The sequence below is a fragment of the Python bivittatus genome, unplaced genomic scaffold (assembly GCF_059951505.1).
Source record: "Python bivittatus isolate LINGU-HERP-01145 unplaced genomic scaffold, Pbiv_v1 ctg000340_np1212, whole genome shotgun sequence".
NCBI classification, from domain to species: Eukaryota; Metazoa; Chordata; class Lepidosauria; order Squamata; family Pythonidae; genus Python; species Python bivittatus.
Genome location: NW_028277056.1, coordinates 15437944 through 15461716, shown reverse-complemented (window position 1 = coordinate 15461716; position 23773 = coordinate 15437944). Strand labels below are relative to the sequence as shown.

Below are 23773 nucleotides of genomic sequence, written 5' to 3'. Positions count from 1 at the left end.
CAACTTCAGCCTTGGAGGCCAACCATCTGGGCCTCAAGATCTCATTCAAGATCAGTACGTATTTCTTGATGTTCCTCTCCAACTAAGATAGAATCCTGCTCTCTCAGCCAGTTCGTCACAATTATCAAGTGGAATATACATATTCTTTGCTCAGAGATGACCGAGTCAAAGTAGTTGAGAAATTCTGCCTTTACTTTGGTACCTGTTACGCTTTTACCATCTTCACTAAGGAGGATATCTAGCAATTCTTTTATCTTGAACATATGTGAAGCTTTTGGAACATTCTTGGCCTCTTCACCAATCTTGACTCATCCTGAGCTTTGGCTTTCTAGATAAACATCCCATGGCAAATCAACTATGAGAAAAATTTGTTCATAAGGAAATATGTTTATAGTTTGTGTTCACATTAGGCTGTATGGGTCTGCAAAGCATTCAGAATGGTATTCAGTGCAGCACAGTGGCATGAATTTATTATTTCTTTAAATGTATTAGCTGCCCACCTTCAATGGACTCCTACTTGAAATACTAAGGAAGTCTTCATCCATGTGGGTGTGCATAGTAGCTTCACTGTGATAGAGATACAACATTCTGCTATAATGCATGGTTTGTAATATGAAGGATCAAGAGTCCAACATTAATTCTTTATAGTGCCAATAAAGGAAAATATATGAAATAAGAGACATATTACAAACTGTTTAAACTAAGTGTGTGAGGCTGCACCATTAAATATATAAACCAAGAAATAGGTATGTAGGAAGGCAGGAATTTGTTCTTGAAATTCAGCTGCTCTAAAGAACAATCTTCAGGCATGGGATAGCTAAAAAGACTGGCAAGCAACAATTTTTTAAAAAATATTTCCTAATATACTAATTACATTTGTGTAATCTGTTGAGTATAATAAAAGTTTGCAAATCAAGTCAATAATTTTTTTCTGCATAATATTTAGCAACATTTGCCTAGTTTCACAAAGATATTTAACACTGTATTTCAAGATGCTTGTGAATTATGCTACATAATCATTAACTCTGTAGTTCCCAATTATTCTACAACAAATATGAACAGATACAACAGTTCCAGAATGGATGTTTCAACCACATCAAAATTTTATTTATTGTAAATAATAAAAGATATTTTCAACTAGTCAGCAAGTTATATCAGAGGTCAAACTCTCCAGAACACACTCCAAGTCATAAATCATCAACAATTTCTTTTACTTATCAACAACAGTAGGAAACACTGATAGACAGATCATCACCCACCTCACGTCTTTTCAAACCACCATGGAACTAAGGGCCAGCCTACCCAGATTTACAAATCTAAATAGTCGCTTGAGAGATAATAATTGACCTCAAAAGCATCAGATTTGTGACCTTCATCAGAACTGAGCTGCACGGATTAGATTGTATTTTGCAAATACTTTAGGGATCAAGGTATTATGAATTAGCTCTTAGTGTCATTCAGAAAGTACAAAAACATTTGCTTGAAAAAAATAGGTTTCTCTCCTTCACGAAAGAAATGTCCTCACTGTACCCTTGATGGTTCCTCTGCAAATAGGGCATTTCCTAAGGGAAGGGGCACATTCTTTGCAAACAACTAAATGGCCACATGGAATGAAGACAATGGATACTTCCTTGTCCATGCAGACTTTGCATGTTCTCTCCTCCTGCAATCGTCTCAGCTGTTCTTCCATAGGTAAGCCTGCAATTAAAGGTTCTATTGTATATGAAAAAATAACATTTTGAACTACGCTTTAGTTTAATTGTAAGAAGAAATGCATTCCTGACTTCCCTGCCATTCATAACCCCTCTCTTCCTAAATCCATCAACTTATGCTGAGATATTCTAATGAAGAATCTTCCATTTTAGCGCCAGAGATTCCCTAGTCCGCGTGCTTCTATCCTTATCAAACTAAATTTCAAAATACTCAAAATAGTAGTCCATGTCAGTTTCCTAAGTATTCACTCATACTCCCAATTTGAGCTATTTCACCTTAGGCTGTTTTCTTAAAAATACTGCAATCCTTATATTCCAAATGCATCTGTTTATGTAGTAAATTAAGTATTTACCTGAAACATCTTCCGTTGGAATGTATGTCATATTCTTCTCCACTAAGGAAAATAAGTTAAATACTGTTAGACCAAATAATAAATTATCTTGAATTCATCAGAATGCAGATAAACTCTAACACCTCTGCTTAAGAACCATTAACATAACAGCATATTGCTTTTGGAATGTCTAATCAACAGAATTTCCTCTGCATTAGTTTATATAAGAGGAAGAAAACTGTTAGTAACCTATAAAAACTCATAAATCTATTACAGTTGTGAATTGCAACAGACTAAAGTTACTACTCCTCAAGAAAATGACAATTCAAAGCAAATTCAAAGCATTTTTCTAGGAAACTCACCGAACAAATCCTTGTATAATGCAGGATCACATTCTTGTAAACAGTTTTTGAATATGTCTGCTGCAGCATTTCCTTTCACCAAAATGGTATCAATCAGTTCTCTAGCTTGCAAGGATGTCTGGGTTTTTTGTTTAATAACTTGGTGTTCAAAGTCACTTATTACTTTGGAACTTAATAAACTTTCCAAGATAGGGAGCGTGCATGTCAAGCGCTGAAATAATGCCATTCGATTCTTTCTGATTAAGGCCAGATCTGAAATACAATAAATGAAAAGATGACACAGTGTAAACTCATTTTTTAGCAGTCTTAGCAGAAAATTTGAGTAAAGATGGAAATTTCCCACGGTTCCGAACTCTTCCAGGGAAAGGGTCGGATGGAGGCAGAGACAGAATATAATGCAATACAGGTCGTCCCCAGTTTAAGAACGAGTTCCGTTCCCAAGATCTGTCCTCAATTCGAATTTTTATATAAGCCGGAACAGTATTATTGTATAATACTGTATAAGTAGTATTGTGTAATTAACTCGAACCATCATATATTTAACTTGAATCATTGGGTATTTAACTTGAATTTTGCTACAAAAGGCTTCATTCTTAACTATGGGTAATCCTTAAACCAGGTATACTTAACCTAGGGACTACCTGTATTACTTTCTTACCTGATAAAAGCTACAGTTTTCCAGTTTCACAGAATCCAAAAGATCTACTACCTTTGTTGAAAGGAACTTTTTAAAAACATTTTTAAACTCAGACATCAATCTACTTTAAGAAATGAATCATACTATGCATAAATTAGCATAATAGTATAGCATTTAGTATGCTGGTGAAACTGACAAATATGAGTAACTTTATCAATACATTAAAAAACTACATCCAACCACAGGATGGCACTAATTACTTTCAACTTTTATACAAATTAATTACTGCAAGTTTTGTCAACAGCAGTGTTTCACCACCCTCCCCCATTAGCTTATACCCCTATATTGGCTCTACTGCACATAGACAATAAAACCTTATAACATCCCAAGTTGGCTTGAGAAGGTATTTTGCCCTTTGTTATGAAAAATGGCCTTGTTTTCAGTCATCACAAAACTATAACAAGTCTGTTGTCAAGATGCTCTATTGTATGCGGTAAGTGCTAAAAAACTGACAGCATCAATATTAATCAGGCTGACTCCTTTAAAGGTTCTGTGGTTTCTTTCTCTGCCCTAACATCCTGGAAAGAACACACAGGATGAGTCTAGAAAGTTTCACAAATACTATTTTGCTTTGAGAGTCGCAATGGTAAGAAACATGTCCAGGCAGCTATTAAAATCTACAGGACAAAGTCTTGAGCTACCTCATTTATGGCATGCAGATTTGTAAATACAGTAACAAGGCTCCTTTTTAAATTATGCAATCAAAATTCTTAGAGGATTTGCTAAGTATGCTCCACTGTACATTCAACTCCCTGCTAAGTTTGGAGTCTGATCTGATCTCTGCTGAGGCTCACCTAAAACACTGGCTTAATCTATGTTGAGGGTCCTTTAGCTTCCCTGGCTCTCCCGTCTTCATGGCTAAATAGTTAATTTGGAATAAAAATGTTGTGGCCTTTCCACTCAGTTATCTGAGCTCATTAGGATCTGAAAATGCCCCATCTAAGGTGAAATAGAAGGTCTTTGACTTAGAGCTGCAGAAATATCTCTGTTCCAGTTCCAAACTGAATTGTTCTGGTTTATTTAGCAGACCTTTTTTCAACCTAACTACTAACATCCTATGCCCAAAGCATAGGATTGCTTTCAACTTGGCTAGGTAGGACATGTTGCCATCAGTAAAATTAGGAGGAAAATTCAACAATTCTCCTCTGGAGAACATTGCTGTCCCTGTTCACTAGGGACTTCATCATTGGCTTATTGACTAAAAGGAAGAGAACAGAGTCTTCCTCTTCTGAATTTCTACAAAAAATGTACCATTAGGTCTTTATGCCAAAATGAATAGAAGGGACAGTAAAGTGTATTACAAATTGATTGAACTTTCTCCAGTAAACAGGGATAGCTTATTTAGAACACTATTTCCAGTTCAGGACATTTTTAAGAAGAATGAAAATAAACTACAATGTGTTCAGAAGTGGGCAACCAAAATGGTCAATTTCCCTATATGGATAACAATTGGTTATATTCAGCCTGGAAAAGAGAAGATTGAGAGAAATAAGATAGTAGTTTTCAAATGACTGAAGGATTATAATAGAGAAAAAGGCAAACTCTGGGTTTCTACTATACTTTCACAATCCTACTGGGCTTACAGCAGAAACAGGTTTTAGCTGAATAAGGAACATTTCTGGGTAGAAAGAACAGACAATAGAACCAAATATTGTTTTTTCTAGAGGTTGTTTCTATAGAATTAGAGGCTAAACAACAATCTATTAGGATATTCTAGTTCTGGGTTTCTTGAACTGATAATAGGATTGAATTAGACCATTCCAACGAAGAATAACTCAAGGACAAATATTTCCACAAAAGGTATTTTGAGAAGGGGTCTTTCTCAGTAAAACTATCATACAGCAGGAAGAGCAACAATCAATTCATCAAATTGATGCAATGGAACTTTTATATACCTGATGTTATTTTCTCTGATGGATCCTCCTTCTCCTCTTCCTTCTTCTCATCTTCTGCAGTAATAAGGTCAGACACAAGATCATTTACTGTTTTATAATTCTCCCCCGACGTTAAGATTTTACTCTGAACAGTTTGCTTGACCAGTCTTCTGCTGAATCCCATCTCCAAAACAGCTTCAACCATGGGTGTTTTCATTATGATTGCATCTTCTGACGCATTCTCACCAGGTTCAAAACGAATGACTATTCAGAGAAAACATAGCATTATTTATTATTTTTATTTATTATTATTTACCCAGTTATACATTTCCATCCCGGGCGACTTGAGAGATGCTGTAACCACCCTTTCCCGATGCCTGAAGGCTGTGGGGTTCTGAATGGGGTACAACAGGCTTCAGCTGAACCCTGGTAAGACAGAGTGGCTATGGATTGAAGGTCCCTCTATATCTGGGGGTATACCATCTTGGTTCTGGATGGGGTTGCACTACCCCAGACAGACCCAGTGTGTAATCTGGGGATCCTTCTGGACTCAGTCATGGTCAGGAAGGCCTTAGTCATGGCCACGAAGGTCTTTGCTCAACTTTGTGTTGTGCATCAATTGCGCCACTTCCTGGATCAGGAGGCCCTCCAGTCAGTCACTCAAGCACTGGTCATCTCTCATTTAGACTATTGCAATGCGCTATACATGGGGCTGCCCTTGAAGATTATCCAGAAGCTACAGCTGGTTCAAAATGCGGCCACACAGGCAATTTTGGGTGCCCCAAGGATGGCACATGTAACACCTTTGCTGTAGGAGCTGCATTGGGTGCCAGTTTGCTTCCGGGTCCAATTCAAGGTGTTGGTTATCACCTTTAAAGCCCTACATGACATAGGTCCAGGTTACCTAAGGGTCTGTCTCACCCCAACCACATCAACCTGTTGCACCCAGTCAGACAGAGAGGGCATGTTGCGGACCCTGTCGGCGAGAGAATGTTGACTGGCAGGGCCCGGCAGGAGAGCCTTCTCTGCTGTTGTCCCCGCCGTATGGAATATTCTCCCCCCAGAGGTGAGGGGCCTCCCAGGTTTTTCAGAAAGAACTGAAGACCTGGCTCTGCTGATTTGCATGGGGCGAGAGGAGATATAACCAATGCTGGAGGTGACTGGCACCTTGAAGATGCTCCCTGAGCCTAATAATTTTTAGTTTATCATCAATATCTTGGAAGATATTTATTATTTGTAGGAATATTGTCATATTGTATTTTAATTAATATTTATTCTTTTACTGTAAATCACCCAGAGTCCCTTCCAGTGAGAGAGGCGGTGGCAAATGTGAAATATAAATAAATTATTTAAAATATAACAGTATCTTATGGGATTCAAAATAATTAAACATAGACAAAGGAAAAAAATCACTTTTGCACTGGATTCCACATCTAAGACAGTGCAAATCCATGGCTTCTTTCCTTAAAAAGGCATAAGTATTCCAGCTGCATTTTTCAAACACAGAATTTGAATATGTGACTATATACAGATGCCATATCAAGCCTTCAGCCTATTCTCTACAGACTCATGTCAGTTTCATTAGTCCCACTGCTTGAAAAGGTCATAATTAGACAATAATGCATCAGATTCAAGCCTTATGTGCACTACTGAACTACAGAACTTGCTTTTAGAAGATCTAGACTCAGCCTCTTCCACAGATGAAAACTGCCCATCTTTTATCCAGAATAAATAGACAATTCATGATAATTTAGAAAAATATTGATAACATATTCACCACCAGAGGGCCTCAGTGATTTAAATACATATGGTTCTTCATATGTTGAGATTTTAAGCAGGCAGCTGAGGCAGGTTATTTTTCACTTATTTTTTGCATGTGTAATTTGATTGTATTGCAAAATTGTAATTTTTCTGGTTTAAGATTAAATTTGAATGGTCAGCTTCAGGAATTTTTGACTTAAAAACAATGACAAAGTCATCTTACTAACTTGGTAAAAATAACAAAACCTAATTGCCACAGACCATTAAGGATCAATGTGTTAACATTTGAGTGCTATGTTCTCATACCAGTTTTACAAATGCTATCAAAATACTGATAACAGTCACTTTGGTATAGTAGTTAAAGCACTGGGCTAGAAACCAGGAGACCTTACGTTCTAGTCCTGCCTTAGCCACAAAGCCATCTGGTTGACACTGGGCCAGTCATTCTCTCTCAGCCCTAGGAAGAAGGCAGCAATAGCAAACTACTTCCAAAAACTACTTGCCAAGAAAACTGCAGGGACTGGTCCAGGCAGTCACCAGGAGTCAACACTAACCCAAAGGCACAAAATAAATCAATCAAAATACTTACTTGGTGCTTCAGTAGTTTCATCTACAGGTGTATCTGCAGTGGATAACAACTACAACACACACAAAAAAAGATTCTTAGAAGGAAAATTTTGCTGTTTGAAAAGACACATGGTTCAGACAGTTTGCTAAGAGTAACACGTTTAACCAGTCTTTCCCAATATGATTCCTCCATATCAGTGTTGTCCAAACTTGGCCACTTTAAGATGAGTGGACTTCAACTCCCAGAATTCCCCAGCCAGCATGGGGCTGGGGAATTTTGGGAGTTGAAGTCCACTCATCTTAAAGTGGCCAAGTTTGGACAACACTGCTCCAGATAGAATGGGGCTGCAACAACTGAGAATTGTCTCAATTTATCTGGATGCCACTAAGTGGGGGGAATTGGTGAATCTTCACCCTAAACATCTGCATGTATTTTGTTTGAACTGCCATGCTACACTACACTTGATTGTAGCTAATAATACATCTACCTACTACTCTAACTCCAACCCCCTCATAATAATGTTGCCAAGTTTGTGTAACAGTGTGCAAAATTCATCAGGAATTGCCCGCCAACTACAGCCAACTTGCTTTCACACAGTTCATGTCTATTATTTTGTTTTTGATCTCCAGCTACTCAGTATTACAGTCTGATAGCTTAATATTTAACTTTTTAAAGGACACATATACAGTATAGTATCTCACTATATTACACCTGCATTTTCAAATTTTTAGTTAATGTATATCTTGTTATAGGCTGTGGTTTTGCAGCATATTTTGTCCTTGCTAGAGGCAGTACTAGCATAGAGGTTGCAAGTCTAAACCCGCACTTCTACCTCTACGTGCTATTTGCCAGACTTTGGCCTATTCTGTAAAGACAAACTGTTCAGATAAAGTTCAAGGTACTATACAACTCTGAAAATAGGTTAATTCTCTAAACCAATCATGTACTATATGAATATACAACAAGAGAAAAGCAAATCATGCTATCACTGAAAATAAAATATTTGCATACCTGTTGAAGAAGATGGGGATATCTTGCTTGAACCTGACGGACAAACTCTTGGCCTTTCCTATAAATCAGGTATTCACAACTAGAAGAAAAGTATATCAAGCTTAAATTTCAATATGCAGGATAGCTGCTGTTGTAAGAACATTTATTATTAGCCACAATGCTCTGCTTAGTGGGCCAGAGATATAAATATTAAAACCTGACCCAGGAAAATACGTTGAAGCATTAAATGTATCCATTCCATTTAAACTGAATTTAGAAGTATGTGAAAAACATTACCCAATGAACAGCGAGAGAACCAGAACTAATTATATCAACTCTAGCAGCCTACAGTCTTTATTTTATATGCAATTTATATCCTATCACATTTCAAAGTAATTCCAAAATTACTAGCTCCAAACATCTTCACTACAAATGGAATCTTTATTAGACACAGTTATATTAAAATTCAAGAACTGTATTTTTGTATAAACCATATCTTAAGCCGAGCTTGGCCCAGATCCCTAGAATGGTGAGCCAAGATTTCATTCACCTGGAAACTCCTAAGGTTTTACTCTACTTCATGGACCAAAAGGAGTTATTTATTCCACTCCCTGGATTAGAATCATATATTTTTTTTAAAATCTAACTTTAGTTATCCTGGCATATGGAGTATGACCCAGTCATTACAATACTTGATTAGAACCTAGATAAAATGGCTTTGTTAAATACCTTAATATTTCGTGTTCTTTAAAACTGTCAATATTGTTGGGGGGGGGGGTTTAACCCAACAGGACCTTTGAAATAGCTACAGAGGAGGAACACTTTCATACTTGAACCAAAGTTCAGCATCTTGCTTTCCACGGCAGCTAAGAAAATGCTCCAAATCTGTACAGCCAAGCAGAGAAGGAAAGACTTCTCCCATAGCAATTTGTATTCAGTATGCAAATACACGCAAGACTGATGAAGCACCTCCTTTCAAATGAGTAAAGCAGTCATACAATTTTCCCAGTAGTACATGGCAGCTTCAGAAACTGTGACTGGATGTGTAAGAAGCAGCCACATGACCAGCAGAGACAACTGCTTTAAAGGTATTCAGTATCTCCAGAAAAACACAATCCTTTTCAAGCCATCTTTCAAATAATTCCTGCCAGTTTAACTAAAGTTCAGTTCTAGCACAAGGTATGCCAGCTATTCATTCCATATGTTCTCCCAAAACTTCAGATTTATTTCTTGAATAGCAACGTTTCCTGCTGCCTTCACAAACCACTTTTGAAGTTAAGGATGTACCTGAGATAAACACTCATGATGAAGATGCTTCACACTAACACAGAAGCTAGTCTGTTCCAGCATGAAAATTTTAAAATAGATCTCACTCAGTTATCCTTTTCAAAGAAATCAGGAATAGTTCTACCTTTAATTCAACAGGGCAGCAGTATTGCAATTAGCTCTTTGTTATTATATTTTTAAAAAATGAAGGGTACCTTGGAAACCATTTAGCATGCTCCACCCATGGATCATCCCCAGACTCCCAACACCGGAGTCCACCATCACAGCAGAAACATTTGACATCATCATTGCGACCTTAACAACAAAACATTCATGAAGTAGTTAAACAGAAAGACAAACAGTAAAATTAACTGTTCAAAAACTGGAGTAGATCGAAAACATGCAAGAAGGACAAGTTCACTTACCCACATAATAGAAGCCAGCTTCCGCCAGTTGCTGTGGCTGAACCGGAACTGTAACTGGCCAATTTCTGAAAGATTGGACACGCGCTACGTACATTTGCATGCCCAAATTAAAGACAGCAAAACTTGAATTGTTTTGAATTTGTTCCACAAAAGGACAGTTTGGAAAGTGCCTTCGATGTTCTGACATAGCATTATCCTTTGGTTCCCAATTACTCAATTGACCACCACAGGCAAAACAAGCCACCTTGTCTGCAGGTCCCACGTAATAAAACCCAGCTTTTGCTAAAGAAGATGGGGACAAAAATGTCAGGGGCCATGTCTTGAAAGTAAGTAATCTGCTTTCTTCTGTGCTCATTGCATGGTTGCTAGACTTTGATCTCAAATGCGACAGATCTTCCATTCCTGCAGATGTAACTGGATCTTGAGGAAAACTGGAAAAGCTTCCATTGTAATAGCCAACTTGACCCAAACTTAATGTTTGCATTGGGGAATGCGTAGAGGTAAGTCCAGAGTTAGTTGGAGGTGAAAAGGCAGAACGAAATGATGAGCCAAGTTCAGTCACTGAAGTCAGACTCTGAACAAAACTGCAACTAGGATAGAGTTGTTTATGCTTCTCCAGAGCACTGTCGCCTTTCTTCCAGTTATCCAACATTAAGCCACAACTGTAACATTTCACTTTGTCTTTTAGACCAGTGTAATAGAAACCAGCACGGGCAAGACTCCTTTCAGATATTGGTACGTTCAGTGGAAAAGTAGAAAATGTGGACATCCTGTAGAGTTCACAAGATAGGTCATACTTCAGTTCAGTCACATCTGCATCATTCTTCAGTTTTGACAGAAATGAGCCAATAACATTCATGACGAAGATAAAACAGGAAAAGAGCAGAGGACGAGTCTGAAGTTTGGGAGATAGTTTTGTGCAATTCTGATCAACTCCCAGGCCATAATAAAATAAAAACCTGAAAGTTAACATAATATGCAATGCTTTTAAAAACACACCACACACACAATTTAAAATATCACATTCATTCATTCAGTACTTTCTTTTTGACAGGGTAATTTCCTCCATTTTCACAATCCAGAGTTCTTTAAAATATTGTAGTTCCTTTTCCTTCATCTGTAATTACATAAGTCTTACCAAAAAGAGGGAGGAACATATTTAAAATAAAGGAAGTATGAATAAGCAAGGCTTTCATTAGAAGCTTGCATACATTGGGACTGAGTCCTAATGAATCTGAATTATTTCCAAGTAAAACAATTTAGGAATATTTTTAAACTTTTATTTCTTAAAGAGCAGGGCCAAAACAATGGATATAAGTGGAACTACATGTATAGTACTATAGAAAAGCCAACTTAAATCAAATACACATCTCTGAATACTCCTTACAATAAGAAACCAATTTTTTTTCTTATCAAGTAATACATCATTTCACTTCGTAATACTTGACAAAACACTCCTTGAAGGTTTATCTTGGCACACATAAATAAAACAATGTGATCAAGAGCAATCTGGGTCACCAATAGCTCTTAATAGCCTTGGACTGTTATCTTTCTTTATATTCTCACTTAAGACTGTGGTGAATTTTCAGTCAGGTTGCGTTATTACTATTAAAGGGTTATTGAATTTAACCAATTTATGGAGTTTTCCACCACAAATCAATAATCGTTTAAATTTATTAACTAACATATCATTGCAGATAGTGTTTGGTAAATGAATGCAGTTGTCCTGCATAGTGGCAAAAGCAATTTGAATATTTATGCATAAAATTATCTCCCAAACTTCAGACTCTAGTCCTTTCAAGGGGCTTAAGCAGCCATATTACAATATAGTATTCACAAAGAGAATTTTTTAAAAAAAGTGAAAAATACAATGGATTTCGAGTTACTGAAACCTGCATGAAAAGAAAAATACGTAAGCTCCTTTAAACAACAATTAACTGTGTATATATACTGTTATAAAGAATGCATATATTTGAGAAATAAAGTTTAAACTTTATTCCATGGTTATAACATTTTTAGATTAAAAGTTTAAACTTAGGGGTCATCAGTCACAAAGGACTAGAAGTAAGCTTAAACTGATTTGGTATACAAAATCCCATTGTATCTATACTAAATCATCAATAATTTATAGTGTTAATTTCAAGGATATCATTCCTGAACAACTCAAGTTGACTACACAGCTCTGACAAACCTCAAGACTCTCTAATATCTTAAACTCATACTTACAGTTTCCTCAAAATTATTAAATAACTTTAACTCAATTATGCATTTTAGGTATCACTAGAGAGCAACATATGCCTAAGTTTTTATGTCCATGTTACAAAAATAAACTCTGGATTTCCAGCTTTAAAATAAAGTTGCTATTCACTGTCTATGAAGCTACAGTAGACTAGAAAAGATCCACCTCAGGACCAGATCTAATGCTTCCAAACATTTACAACTCTTTGTGGTAGCCTGCATGGCCAATAACTACAGCTAGAGGGAATTGTAGTCCAAAACACTTAGACAGAATCAGGTAGGCTATCCTTGATTCCTCAAAAAGAAATCACAGAACTCTGTTTAGACTGACACAATTTTTGATCACATTAATTGGTCACTACCACTTTATTTTGGCATATACTACTGTGTTTGATCTCTTGTCTAATGATGGAAACACTAGTGAATAGGTACATTTTATACAGAGAGGGAAAGGAATGGTTTTACAGAGTGAGCCCAAACCAAAAAGGCAAACTATACTTTAGGATACAAAAGAAAATGAGGTTCAGTCAAGGTAATAATCATTTATTAAACTTGTACGCTGTCTCTCAATAAGAAGAAGAGATCCAGAATAGTTGTAACCCAACTCAGCTGGGAAACCAGCAATTCAATGTGAACTAGCAGTGCATGATATTTATAAAAACTTACAATTCAGCACAACTGGAAAATCTATTAAGAAAACTGTTGTGTTACTAATGTCCTTCATAAAAGATAAGATCTCGAAAATGAAGAATGGATGAAACACATTTCCCCAAAGCTCCTGAAATAATGTAAAATTCCTTGGATCAAGCTTAATGACTAATCATAATTAAGACTATATAAAGCTGCAATGGCCTGTTGTAAACTTAAGATATTCATTGGAAAGCAGAGGATGATGAAGGGTAGCTATTATTCGATTGCATTATAAAGAAGGACAGTGGAGATCAGATGAACATCAAAAGCAACAGAATAAAGGGTCAGCAGATTAGCAGAATTGGAGTGACCATATAAAAAGAAGAGAAAGATGGCGTCCAAGTGAAGCCACCTGCTATATTCATCATATCTTGTTCACATTCAGCTGATTTTTGTTAAATATCCAATACTAGTCTTAAATAGACCCAAGAGTCACTTTGGGAGAGACAGGCGGCTATATAAATACGATAAATAAATTAAATAAATAAATAAAAGCAGTACTTTTTATGCTGCTTTAGTCCATCAAAAACACACTGGTAATTCTTTGGTTATCAGAAGTTCCATCTTCTAAAATATCAGGATATCCTCCTACCTCTGAAGATGACATTTGCATGTCACTTTTCCTTTCTGGCTCCAAAAGCCAAATTAACAACTGCGTTTAATTTCTCTCTTTTAACATTATATTCTCATCCTAATAATTCCACCTATTTGCTTAAAAAAAATGGAAACTGTGCTCCAGGAAACCCTGAAAGCTCCTAGGAATCTTATCAGTAATGGCAGACCTGGTTTCCAGAAAGACCACAGTCAACAACACCCAACTATAGCAGCCTTCCCAACATGAACCTCTCCAGGTGTATCAGCCTGCATCCCCAATTATTCCCAGGCATCAAGTGTGGGGTTGGCTAGTCCCTTAGTGGCCTGGCATTGCTGCCTTGACCCATCGGCCTCCTGGATTTTTTCCCTTGTATTTTTGTGAATGTGTATTGTTATAGGTTTTAATTGTATATTTATTTATTGTTTTAATGTGTTGTGAGCCGCCCAGAGTCCCCCATTGGGGGGAGATGGGCGGGGGACAAATTTAATAAATAAATAAACAAAGAAAACAAACAAACTAGAGATCATTAGATTGTAGTAACCTGACCAAAAACTTTCAGACCTGGTATTGGCTATCTCAATCCTGCGAAAAACAAGGGACATGTCATCCTCCAGATGTTGCTGGACTGCAGCCTCCAGAATCCCCACCACTGGAAGTTGCAGTTCAACCCTATCTAGAAGATAAAAAGTAGAGGTAAATCCTCCTTTGAATCAAGCTTCCCTTCTGGCAATTCCACGGATGCACCCTATAATTTTTTTGGCTAGAACCTGTCTGTCATCACCTTCTTCCGGTAGTTAGCCCTGGGATTTCCTCATGGCCTCCTTTCCCAGCACTAACCCGCTCCAACCTCACATAGCATTAGGGGACCAGCGAGGTCCCCTCAAAAGAACGGGCAGGGCTGTCTCGGAGGCTGGATTCACACCGCACCCTTGCCCTAGCGGCTGCATGTACACAACCATGGTTAATGGAATCATAGTTCGCAGCTCGAGGCGAATCCAGAAGTCTGCTGTATGTGAACGCAGCTATTGGGCTTATTCCGAGATAAGTACCGTACCCCGATTTACACACACCCCTCGCAACCACAGCCCCCCAACCCTCAGTCCCCCGCCCCCTCCCTCGCGAGACAACGCGCCCTAAAGGGACACCGCCCCAGCAAGCCCCGCCCACCACGCCCCACGCGTGCGCGGCCCCCACCCCCATTCACCCCCGCTTACCCCACAGCCGCTGCCACGCCGCCTGCTCTTAAAGCGAAGGGCGAGCGCAAACTTTTTATATTCCGAAGGCGGGGGTGGAGGGGAGGATTATGAAGAGCATCGAACGACGGGGACGCGGCGGTTGGGCCGAAGCCCCGCCCCCGCTTTGACAAACGGAAACTCCAGGCGACCCAGCGGCTCCGCCCCCATTCCATTCGAAGGGAAAGAACAGAGGAAGAGCCTTTTAGTCACAGCCCCTGTGGCGTCACCGCTCTAAGAAGGGAGGGTGTTGCCTCTCGGCGCGCATGCGCCACCTGGGAAGGGCGGGTGGCTTGGATTCGCGTGTTATTCTTTTGTTTGTTTAAATTAATTCGGGTTGCTCCTGTTGGTTTCCGGGTTCAGGGAAAGCCACCTGTCCTGGATTGCGAGTTAAAGCCTCTTCTTTCCCTAATCTGGTGGCCTCCAAGCGTGCCCGTCCGCAGGGTTTTTTAATTGGCTCCCTGGAAGGTCCTGTGGGTCGTGCGAACCCAGACAACGAGTAATTTCTGGAACAGATCGGGAAACCAGTCCTAAGTAGCCTGGGGGAGGGTAAGAACCGTGACTTCCCTGAGTCCGAGCGAGACTGCGCCTTCCACTCTCTCTCTCTCTCTCGTTGTTGTTATTGCGTATTTAGTATTGTTCCTGTTACACTAAGAGGCACACTGTCGAGGATCCCAGTTGCAGGCTGCTGGACTGGGGCAGGCAGTGCCCGTGGCAGATAAGCGCGTCAGGACTTGGGCGTGGGGAGAATAGAACCAGCTTTTTGGAGATAGGCAGCAGCGAGTTTGTCAGGTTTCCCACGTTTTGCATTTGTCCTGTATCTTGGGGGGACTCGCATCAGAAGGACCTGGACTGGAGCGGAGGCTAAGAAAGCCGAAGGAAGGGAAAATCCAAAGCATGCATGGCAAGAGAGTTGCCAGGGGTGCGTTCTGGTGGGGTGCCATGCCCCCCAGGCCCAGTTCTTAATGCTTTCTGGGTGCTTCCAGCTAGAATAACGCCACAGCTGGACCATGCCCTCTTGCCTTGGACCGAAGAGAGCAGCAGGCCTGCGGCTGAAAGAAGATACCAGCTTCTTGCTTGCAGACGGTTGGGCCATTCTGGAGCAATGATTTCCGAGCTATTTTCTGCCACTGCCCGAGCTTCATCTTGACATGGGCGCTGTATACTCCACCAGCTCAGTTTGAAGTCCTAAGTGCAGCTACCGGTATTTGCACACCGGTTAGTTTTATGGCTTAATGTGCCTATCCAGGACATGAGTCGATTCAGAAGTCAGGTTAAGGTGGGGTGTGAATCCAATCACTGGGTGTGTTGCTAAATTCCTTTGTCATGCTGGCTGAGTTATATAAGTGATTCAAGCACAAAGTTTTCATGTACTACTACGAATTTTGCATGGCCACAGCATTATTGAGGGAGAGGTCGGGGGGGCCTCCATACCTTTGATTTTCCCAAGGGTTAGATGTGGTTGGCATCAGCAGTATTTATAGTACATCTGTGTTTACACACATGCCTTAAATATCTGAAACGTGATCTCCATGTGAGCCACCAGTAGGGCCTACATGCTTATTAGTATGAGGTGGATGGTTAGAAAGAAGTCGTATCCCTGTGATGTTTCTCAGTGCTCAAAAGCACATAGTTTGATATCCTGGCAGTATTATATTCATTTGTCACTAGGAGCAAGGCTGAAAGATTGGCTTGAGTAAGTCTGCTTGGTGAGTTGATAGGAGCATTTTCAAATGAGGAAATGCAAAGTTTCCCTTCTAGGAATTCCAGGTGAAAACCAACTCTTTCTTGTTGAAAAAAGATAAGCAAATGTCTGGGGTAAATTAAAAGGGAACGTTTCTGACTATCTTATGGTTATCACAAGGTGGAAAAACTACCATTGGTCATACAGAAAATCAAGACTGATGTTTATTTCAGGGCAGACACCATTCATTTTAAATTAATCTGGTTTTGTAGAAAAGAGTTAAATCTTTGAAACAGAAAGAACTATTTAATTAAGTACACGGAGTTCCGAGGACATTAGGGGCTTTTTGTCCAGGGGAAACCCAGCAGAAGTATGTTTCCATTTCACATAACGCATTTGAGAAGGGGAATTCCAGTCCCTGAATTATTTCCTGTATATGTCATATGAGACAGACAGCCTTTTTAGTAAGCTGTGCAACAAACTTGCTAACAGGAGCCTTTCAGAATGAGGGCTACCCAACATTGTTGTTCCATGACCACTAGCTTCTTTTAATGAAGACTTGGTCTCTTTCCATAGTCTTCTATAGGGCATACGGTTTCTCATCTGGTATCTGACTTTATATGTTTCTGTAAGTGACAATAAAAAGTACATTCGTGATTCTCTCACTTCCTAGAATGTTGTGAAAATTAATAAATATGTATTTTAGCCACAGTGGGTTTTTCACAGTGTTTCAGGCTGGTTTAAATGTAAGTTGATTATGTATATATTCCATTACCCTTTTCTTCTTGGGCAATTCAGTGGAACTGTAGGTGCAACCTAACTGATTAAAGGATAAAATCACACTGCTGGCTATTTCTTTGTTTTGCTTTGTTTAATAAACCTGTGGTACAATGCAGTTTTACTTCTAGATATTTACACTACACAAAAGCTTTGCAAGTTATTACATAGCAGCATTTGAAAAAATGTGCCAAGGTTGAACTTAGCGGACAGACTCTAGTTTTCATATGAAGGTCAGGCATTTGTAGTAAGGGGTGAATATGTGGCTGATTTTTAGAGCTATATCTTACCTGATCTTACATGACAGAATAAATGTTGGACTATTGTTACAACTTGATTTTTTTTTTCTTTGGGGGGAGGGTTGTCTTCATCACCACCCTTCTTTGTAAAGCAGCTATAGTTATAGCTATAGTATTTAGTATAATTAAAGGGTGATATAATGTAAGAAGATCAAAAGGAAGCATACCTTATGAAGTGTTAATCTGTAAAATGCAGCAGGTTCTACTTAAATAACTAGCCTCCCCCAAAAAACCCTTAAGCCATCTTTTCTTTTGAGAAACATATTTGTGACAATTGCTGCTGTTGATTGTGAAAGAAGTCATTTAAATGTCTGGCCTGTAATTGTGTTAGGCTTCATTCACCCATCACACTAAATCATGGTTTTCATAACTATGGTATGTTCAGTGAACCGAAATTTGTTGGACACACACACATGCTCAGCCATAATTCATTGTTTGCAAAGCACACACAACAGTAAACCAAAACAAACCACATGATGGCTTATCACAGCGTCAGTTCAACCTTTCTGCTCTGTTTGGAAGCTTGATGTATCTGGAGCAGAAATAGGCCACCCAAAGACTGAATGTGACCTTCCAGAGTGGATACAACGAAAATGTGGGACCTCTGTTTTTCCTTTTTGAAGGTTTAAGGAGTAATTTGGGAAATGCCGGGGAATTCTGGAATTGAAGTCCACGCATCTTAAAGTTGCCAAGGTTGAGAAACACTGATTTAAGAAATTAGGTTAAAGTATCAGTGTTACCCTTTAGCCTTCCCAGAGCCAAAACAGGAACAGAAAACTGAAACGTTCACTTTGGTAATAGAACAGCATTGCCAGCCCTGTCTTATAAGGCCCACAGACAGAATTTGAGGATGTACCCAGAGCCAAGAAGGGGGACCTAGTAGCCCAGTTCTGAATTGGATAAATTACCATTTATTTTTCTATGTAACTTCCCCTTACTTGGTTTCCCCTTGCACTGTTGCTTCAATGTTCCTTCTATACTGGCTCCTGTGTTGAAAAGGTACTTTGTATTTTGGAAACTAGTAATTTAGCAATGTAACCAGCCATGCACTTAACATTCCCCAAAGACTTTCCTTTTGGGACTGATGGATAAACTACTGGGAAAAGCTCATGGATCTTTGTTTCTGTATATAATAACTGCAGCTAGACTTTTATATGCTTGAAGGTGGAAAGGTTCGACATTACCTACAATGGAAGAATGGATGGTAAAGTTGATGGAGTTAGCTGAGACGGCGAAATTGACAGTTTTGATCAGAGAAAAAATATTAACTTTAATGCCAGTTGGAAGCCCCTTTTGGACTTTTTGCAGGAAACAGAAAATAATGAAATTATATATGGATGATGAAATTAATAGATTATACAAAATATATATGTTAAGATGTAGTTTTAGAGTAAGAGGTTATTATATGATTCATTTATATCTGCTATATAAGAAGTCGGAAGGGTTTTTTTTTTGTGTATTTCTTTTTTCCTCTTTTTCTTCTCTATTTTCTACCACTTTTCTTTATTTCTAGCTTTCTTGCTTTCTACTCTTCTTCTTGATTATTAGTTCTTGTTAGTTTTTTTATCCTTTTGCTTTTTAAAACTTAAGAAAGTTCTTTTTTAAAAAAAAGACATTTTGGCCAGAAGGCATTTTGCCTTCTTCCTGAAAGAGGAGGAATTTTATAGCATGATGTCTTTTTATTGGGGGGAGGGGGGAATGACAGACTCTCCTCTTAACCCAGTTGATTTCTCTGAATGCTATACTTAGACCAATTTTTGGGGAAAAGACCCTTACGCATTAAGAAGGTTCATAATTGCTTTTCATCGAGTCTTTACTTCAGCTTTTTTTTTCTTTTCTTTTCCTTTCCGTATTCTCATTTTCTTTTTCGGATATTCATAACTGAGAATGGTTTTCCCCACCATTCTTAGCTCAAACAAACATCTCCTTCATTCATTCAGCTTTCTCTTAGCATAGTTATTTATTTGAAGCTTGAAAAACCCCTGAATTTCTTACATACGGGAGGTGGGGGGGGGAAGATAGTTCTTCACAGCTGAATAAGATTGGACACCCAAAGTGGGCTTAAATGGGTTGCCAGGAGAAACTCTCCAGCTCCCAGTTGTAAAGCTAAATAACAGGTTTTTTATTTGAAGAGCTCCATACAGTTCAAATAAAGCCAGAAAGACCAAATCTTTCAACAGGATTAAGGGAGCAGGGCTGAAGTTTTCCCTTTTCAGTAGACCATCAGTTCCCAAGTCAACGTAAGAACCCAAGCAGTACCCTGCTGGATGGGACCTCTGGCCCATCTAGTCCTGCAGTCTGTTTTCATAGTGGCCAACCAGCTGCACAAGGAAGCCCACGAGTCTCCTACCAGGTAGCCTTCAGAGGCAGTCACACTGCCATCAAGGCTGATAGCCATTGATCCTCAGGACTTCCATGAAGTGGTCCAACCCTTTTTTGAAGCCAGCCAGACTCTGTCAGAGAACTCATGTTGGGGTGCCTTGTTCTCAGCAGAAGATTGGTAGACAACACTGGGTTGTCTCCTGGATCTCTGGGTTGTCTCACTCTTTCCTAGCTCTTGCCTGCATTCCATGTTGTTTTTTCTGTTTGTTAAGATACTGCATATGTAGCATGAGAGCTACTTCGGTGTAGTGGTTGAAGCCCCGGGCTAGAAGCTGGGAGATGTGAGTTCTAGTCCCACCCTAGGCACAAAGCCAGCTGGGTGTACTTGGTCCAGTCACTCTCTCTCAGCCCTGGGAAGGAGGCAATGGCAAACCATTTCCAAAAATATTGCAAAGGAAACTGCAGGGATTTGTGCAGGAGTCAACGCTGATTTGAAGACACCAAAACAACAACAATTGTGATAGCTAGGGCTAGGATGTAAATAACCACAGTGATAATCACAGTGTCAAGTGGGACAGGGAGGCGGGCCATGTAACCTACAGCATCCCATTCCACCTAAGAGAAGGCATTCCAGAAGACTGTCAATTTATGTGCCTAAATAAGATCACATTTCTAGTCCATATTATTACAGATGACATGCTGGTAATATTCTTTTAAAAAAAATCAAGAGCTAGGTAGTAGTAATTGGTTGTTGTCATTTTTCACATAGGGCAACTTTGTATACCAATCTGGTGTAACCTATGCCCTGTCCTGTGGAGTAAGAGGCCTTGAGAATAGGTAAAGTAATTGGACTATAGGTTAAAGATTGTCCAAGCTATCATTTTCTGATGATGAATGAGTACACAGTGCAATATATAGTTCTTCATGGAGGCATGAAGGCAGATTACAGAAAGTAATAAAAAGCCCTGATATAACATCTGCATGGTCATGCATTTCAGGGGGAAGATCCATCAAAAATACCCTGAGAATTAGTCACAGCAACAGCTTCACACAAATATTTGCCCTCTACTCTAGAGATAATTAGTAGCAGATTTGGGGAATTTTCTGTTATCTTTTTTTGAAGATGACCCATGAAACTCCTACAAGGTTCAGTCTCAGGCATGACATGGAACTTTACCAGTTTTTGCTCTCTTCACCTTCTTGGGGGGAACCCCCTATGGAGAAATAATACCTAAATAAAAATCAAGAGTCTAATGTGGCACGCAGTCTTACTCTTCAGCTGCATTCACAACATGCTGGTTAGTGAGATGTTTTTGTTTGTTTAGACTTCGGTGCTGCCTGGCTCCAGATTGCCTCTGACAGTTCACAATATAAAAAATGAAATAGAAAGGCAATAAGGTAAGTAAATACAATAAAAGTAAACAAGATAGAAAACCCAGACAACGAACACCAAAGCATATGCAACATATGTCAAGCAGAGCAAACAAGGGGCTCCATCCATCCTGCCCCAAGGGAAAACAGACAGGTCTTTAAGGCCTTCCGGAATGCCATCGGAGTAGGACGCTCTCAAGGGGGGCTCATTTCAGAGGGCAGATGCTCTTTCTGAGTTTGTACAACCTGCTAAACTAGGGAAAAAACCCAGCCAAGGCTAAAACCAACCTAGTTTAGTATGTTGTACTAATGCGGCCACTTAGATCTTTTGTTGATTTGCCTGAGCACGTTGTGTAAACATAGCCATGATGTGCTCCCGACATTATGTACATGTGTAACTCAGGGCATTTTGTATTGTATGTGTTTGGATTAGATGGAAGTTTCATTTGGAGAAACTGCTTTGGTACTTGCCAGAAGGGCTGAATCAGTAGCCATCACAGCCTTAGCAGCTGGCAGTTGTCAGCTACAAATTACTTGCTAGCAATTGCTTATTAAACCCAGGATGACAGGATTTCTCTTCCACCTATATATATTCTCTCTGGAGCTCTGTCCCCAGGTTTTAAATCAAGAGTGTCCAGGGGGACACATTACGGTTGTAATCTGGGAGAGATGGGCAGCATACAAATGTAATAATTAAATAAATAAACTACGGTAGGGGGGCTCATGTCATGAAGGAGGCGGAGTAGTGATGCAAAGTGGATGAGGACACACCACACTCTTGGACAATGCTGGGAGTTTCTATTTTTCCCCCCATCTTGGAGAAGTAGGTTAGGTCTTTTTGTTTCTTTTTAGCTATTTTATTATGTTTTGGGGTTCTGCCTCACCGACAGTGTGACTTTGAGCAATTGTGCTGATGAAACTCAGCAACACTGTTGGGAACATGATGCTGTCAGAGCACATGTAGTCTTGCACTCTGGAGTGGGAAGAAGAATTTTTGTTTTTTTCCATGGATTTGGCAATTCTAGTCTGAAGGGACTCTGAAGTGACTAATCCTTCAGTGACTTCTTATGAAACTCATCAATGTTAGGATTTATACACACCCCAAAGAGGCTGGAAAGCATGTTATTGATTTGGAGAACAAATCCACAAAAATATCAAGGTTGGCTCTCTCCTTCCATTGTTCTTTTTTCCCTTTCACAATCTTGAGGATTAGAAATGATCCTTCAGTGTTTCCTTTCCCCAGTGTGGAGTTGGTGCTACCCCCATCTCTGAGTCAACATAAAACAACACAGGAGTAAAAATTGCCATTCCCATTGCCAATTTCTATCCTATCCCTGTCATTGCTATTCTGAGTCACTGCTGTGTGATGTTGTCTTGATCTGTGACTGTACCACTTGTGTAAGGCAACACAATATAGAGTCACATGTTGGGGGGAGAAACATCCACTCATCAGTCAGCAGGAATGGGGAGGGTCTGACTTGAGGGCTATAACTGGCTTCATTATGCTGTTTTGTCTGTCCCCTCTCAACACTTCGTTTGGGCATCCCTTGGATTTACAATAATATGAAATAAAGAGCTTTAGAGAAGTGCAAGGGTATCCATGGTTTGTGTGTGTGCATGCGTGTGTGTGTGTCAAAAAAGTAAAAATGGTAGCTGCAATGATGTGATTGAAGCTTCATTCTTTTTTACACGTGTTGTGACTTTAATCTCATAATTGTGGTGCCCAACTTTACTGGGGGGGGGGGGGGGCTGCAGATGCCTCTGGAGAGGAGCAAGGCAGGTCCTGTCATAACTGTGTCACTAGGAAGGGCTTGTAGAGCAGGACAATTGACACTTACTAGCTATTGGGTGGGGTGGGGGAAGAGTTATTAAAACTGACAAATACAATGAAAGTGGCAAATAAGAACCCCCCCTTTTTTTTTCTCTCTCTCTCTCCAAATGAAATAGTGTATGTTGAGGTCTGCTCTCCTTCATATTGCTGGAAGTGTGGAGAGAAGCTGGGGTCAAAATTAGAGAGTAGGGAGATAATGGGTCTGAAATTAGGGAAATTAATTGTTGATGAAGAGAAAAAAGATTAATAGATTGGGGGGAAAAATGACTAATGGACTGTCCATGGCAGAAGAAAGGCAGCTTTGAAGGCAGCTTTCCATTTCTGTTGTCTTTGCTGCTTCACCATACACAAAAAAGAGAAGATGAGAGTTGAGATCTACAGAATTTCCTAGAGATTCTCCAAGATCTCCTTTTCAAGTGTGAGCAGGCTACAGCAACAGGTGCAACTGCTCTAAGAAGGGTGAATTCCATCTTGTAACCAAGAACTAGTGTCTAAGTTGGAGTTTTTCCCTTGCAAAACATGTAAAAAGAGGGGCAGGGCTTCAGTGGCATAGCAGTGGTCACCATCCTGACATTTTTGACCATCCCACCTTCCCATGGACGTTCCAGACAGATTTATATTACAGTAGTTCTGCCTTAGCAATTTAATCATTTGGGTGAAGGGGGAACTTGTGAGACTAGGCTGAAGATGCCATCACTAAAGATGAAGAGGCACGTAAACTGAGAGGACAAAAGGCCAGGAATCTTC

At 39.5% G+C, this 23773-nt stretch overlaps 1 protein-coding gene across 3 annotated transcripts; it reads right to left on the bottom strand.

The window, feature by feature from the left end:
- Window positions 1–1062: 1062 nt before the first annotated feature.
- BIRC2 (baculoviral IAP repeat containing 2) lies at window positions 1063–14936 on the bottom strand. 3 transcript variants are annotated; one of them, XM_088140618.1, is made up of 9 exons: window positions 14725–14936; window positions 9988–10946; window positions 9778–9877; window positions 8318–8396; window positions 7328–7376; window positions 4999–5241; window positions 2407–2658; window positions 2066–2107; window positions 1063–1698 (listed from the first exon to the last, which is right to left on the bottom strand). In XM_088140618.1, exons 1-9 carry the CDS (start codon window positions 14916–14918, stop codon window positions 1505–1507), a joined length of 2112 nt encoding a protein of 703 aa, XP_087996744.1. In that variant the 5' UTR covers window positions 14919–14936; the 3' UTR covers window positions 1063–1504. The 3 variants fall into 3 exon arrangements, with proteins under 3 accessions (XP_087996744.1, XP_087996746.1, XP_087996745.1); XM_088140620.1 differs by having other exon boundaries at window positions 9988–10757; window positions 14725–14933; XM_088140619.1 differs by having other exon boundaries at window positions 9988–11879; window positions 14725–14861.
- Between the last annotated feature and the right edge of the window lie 8837 nt (window positions 14937–23773).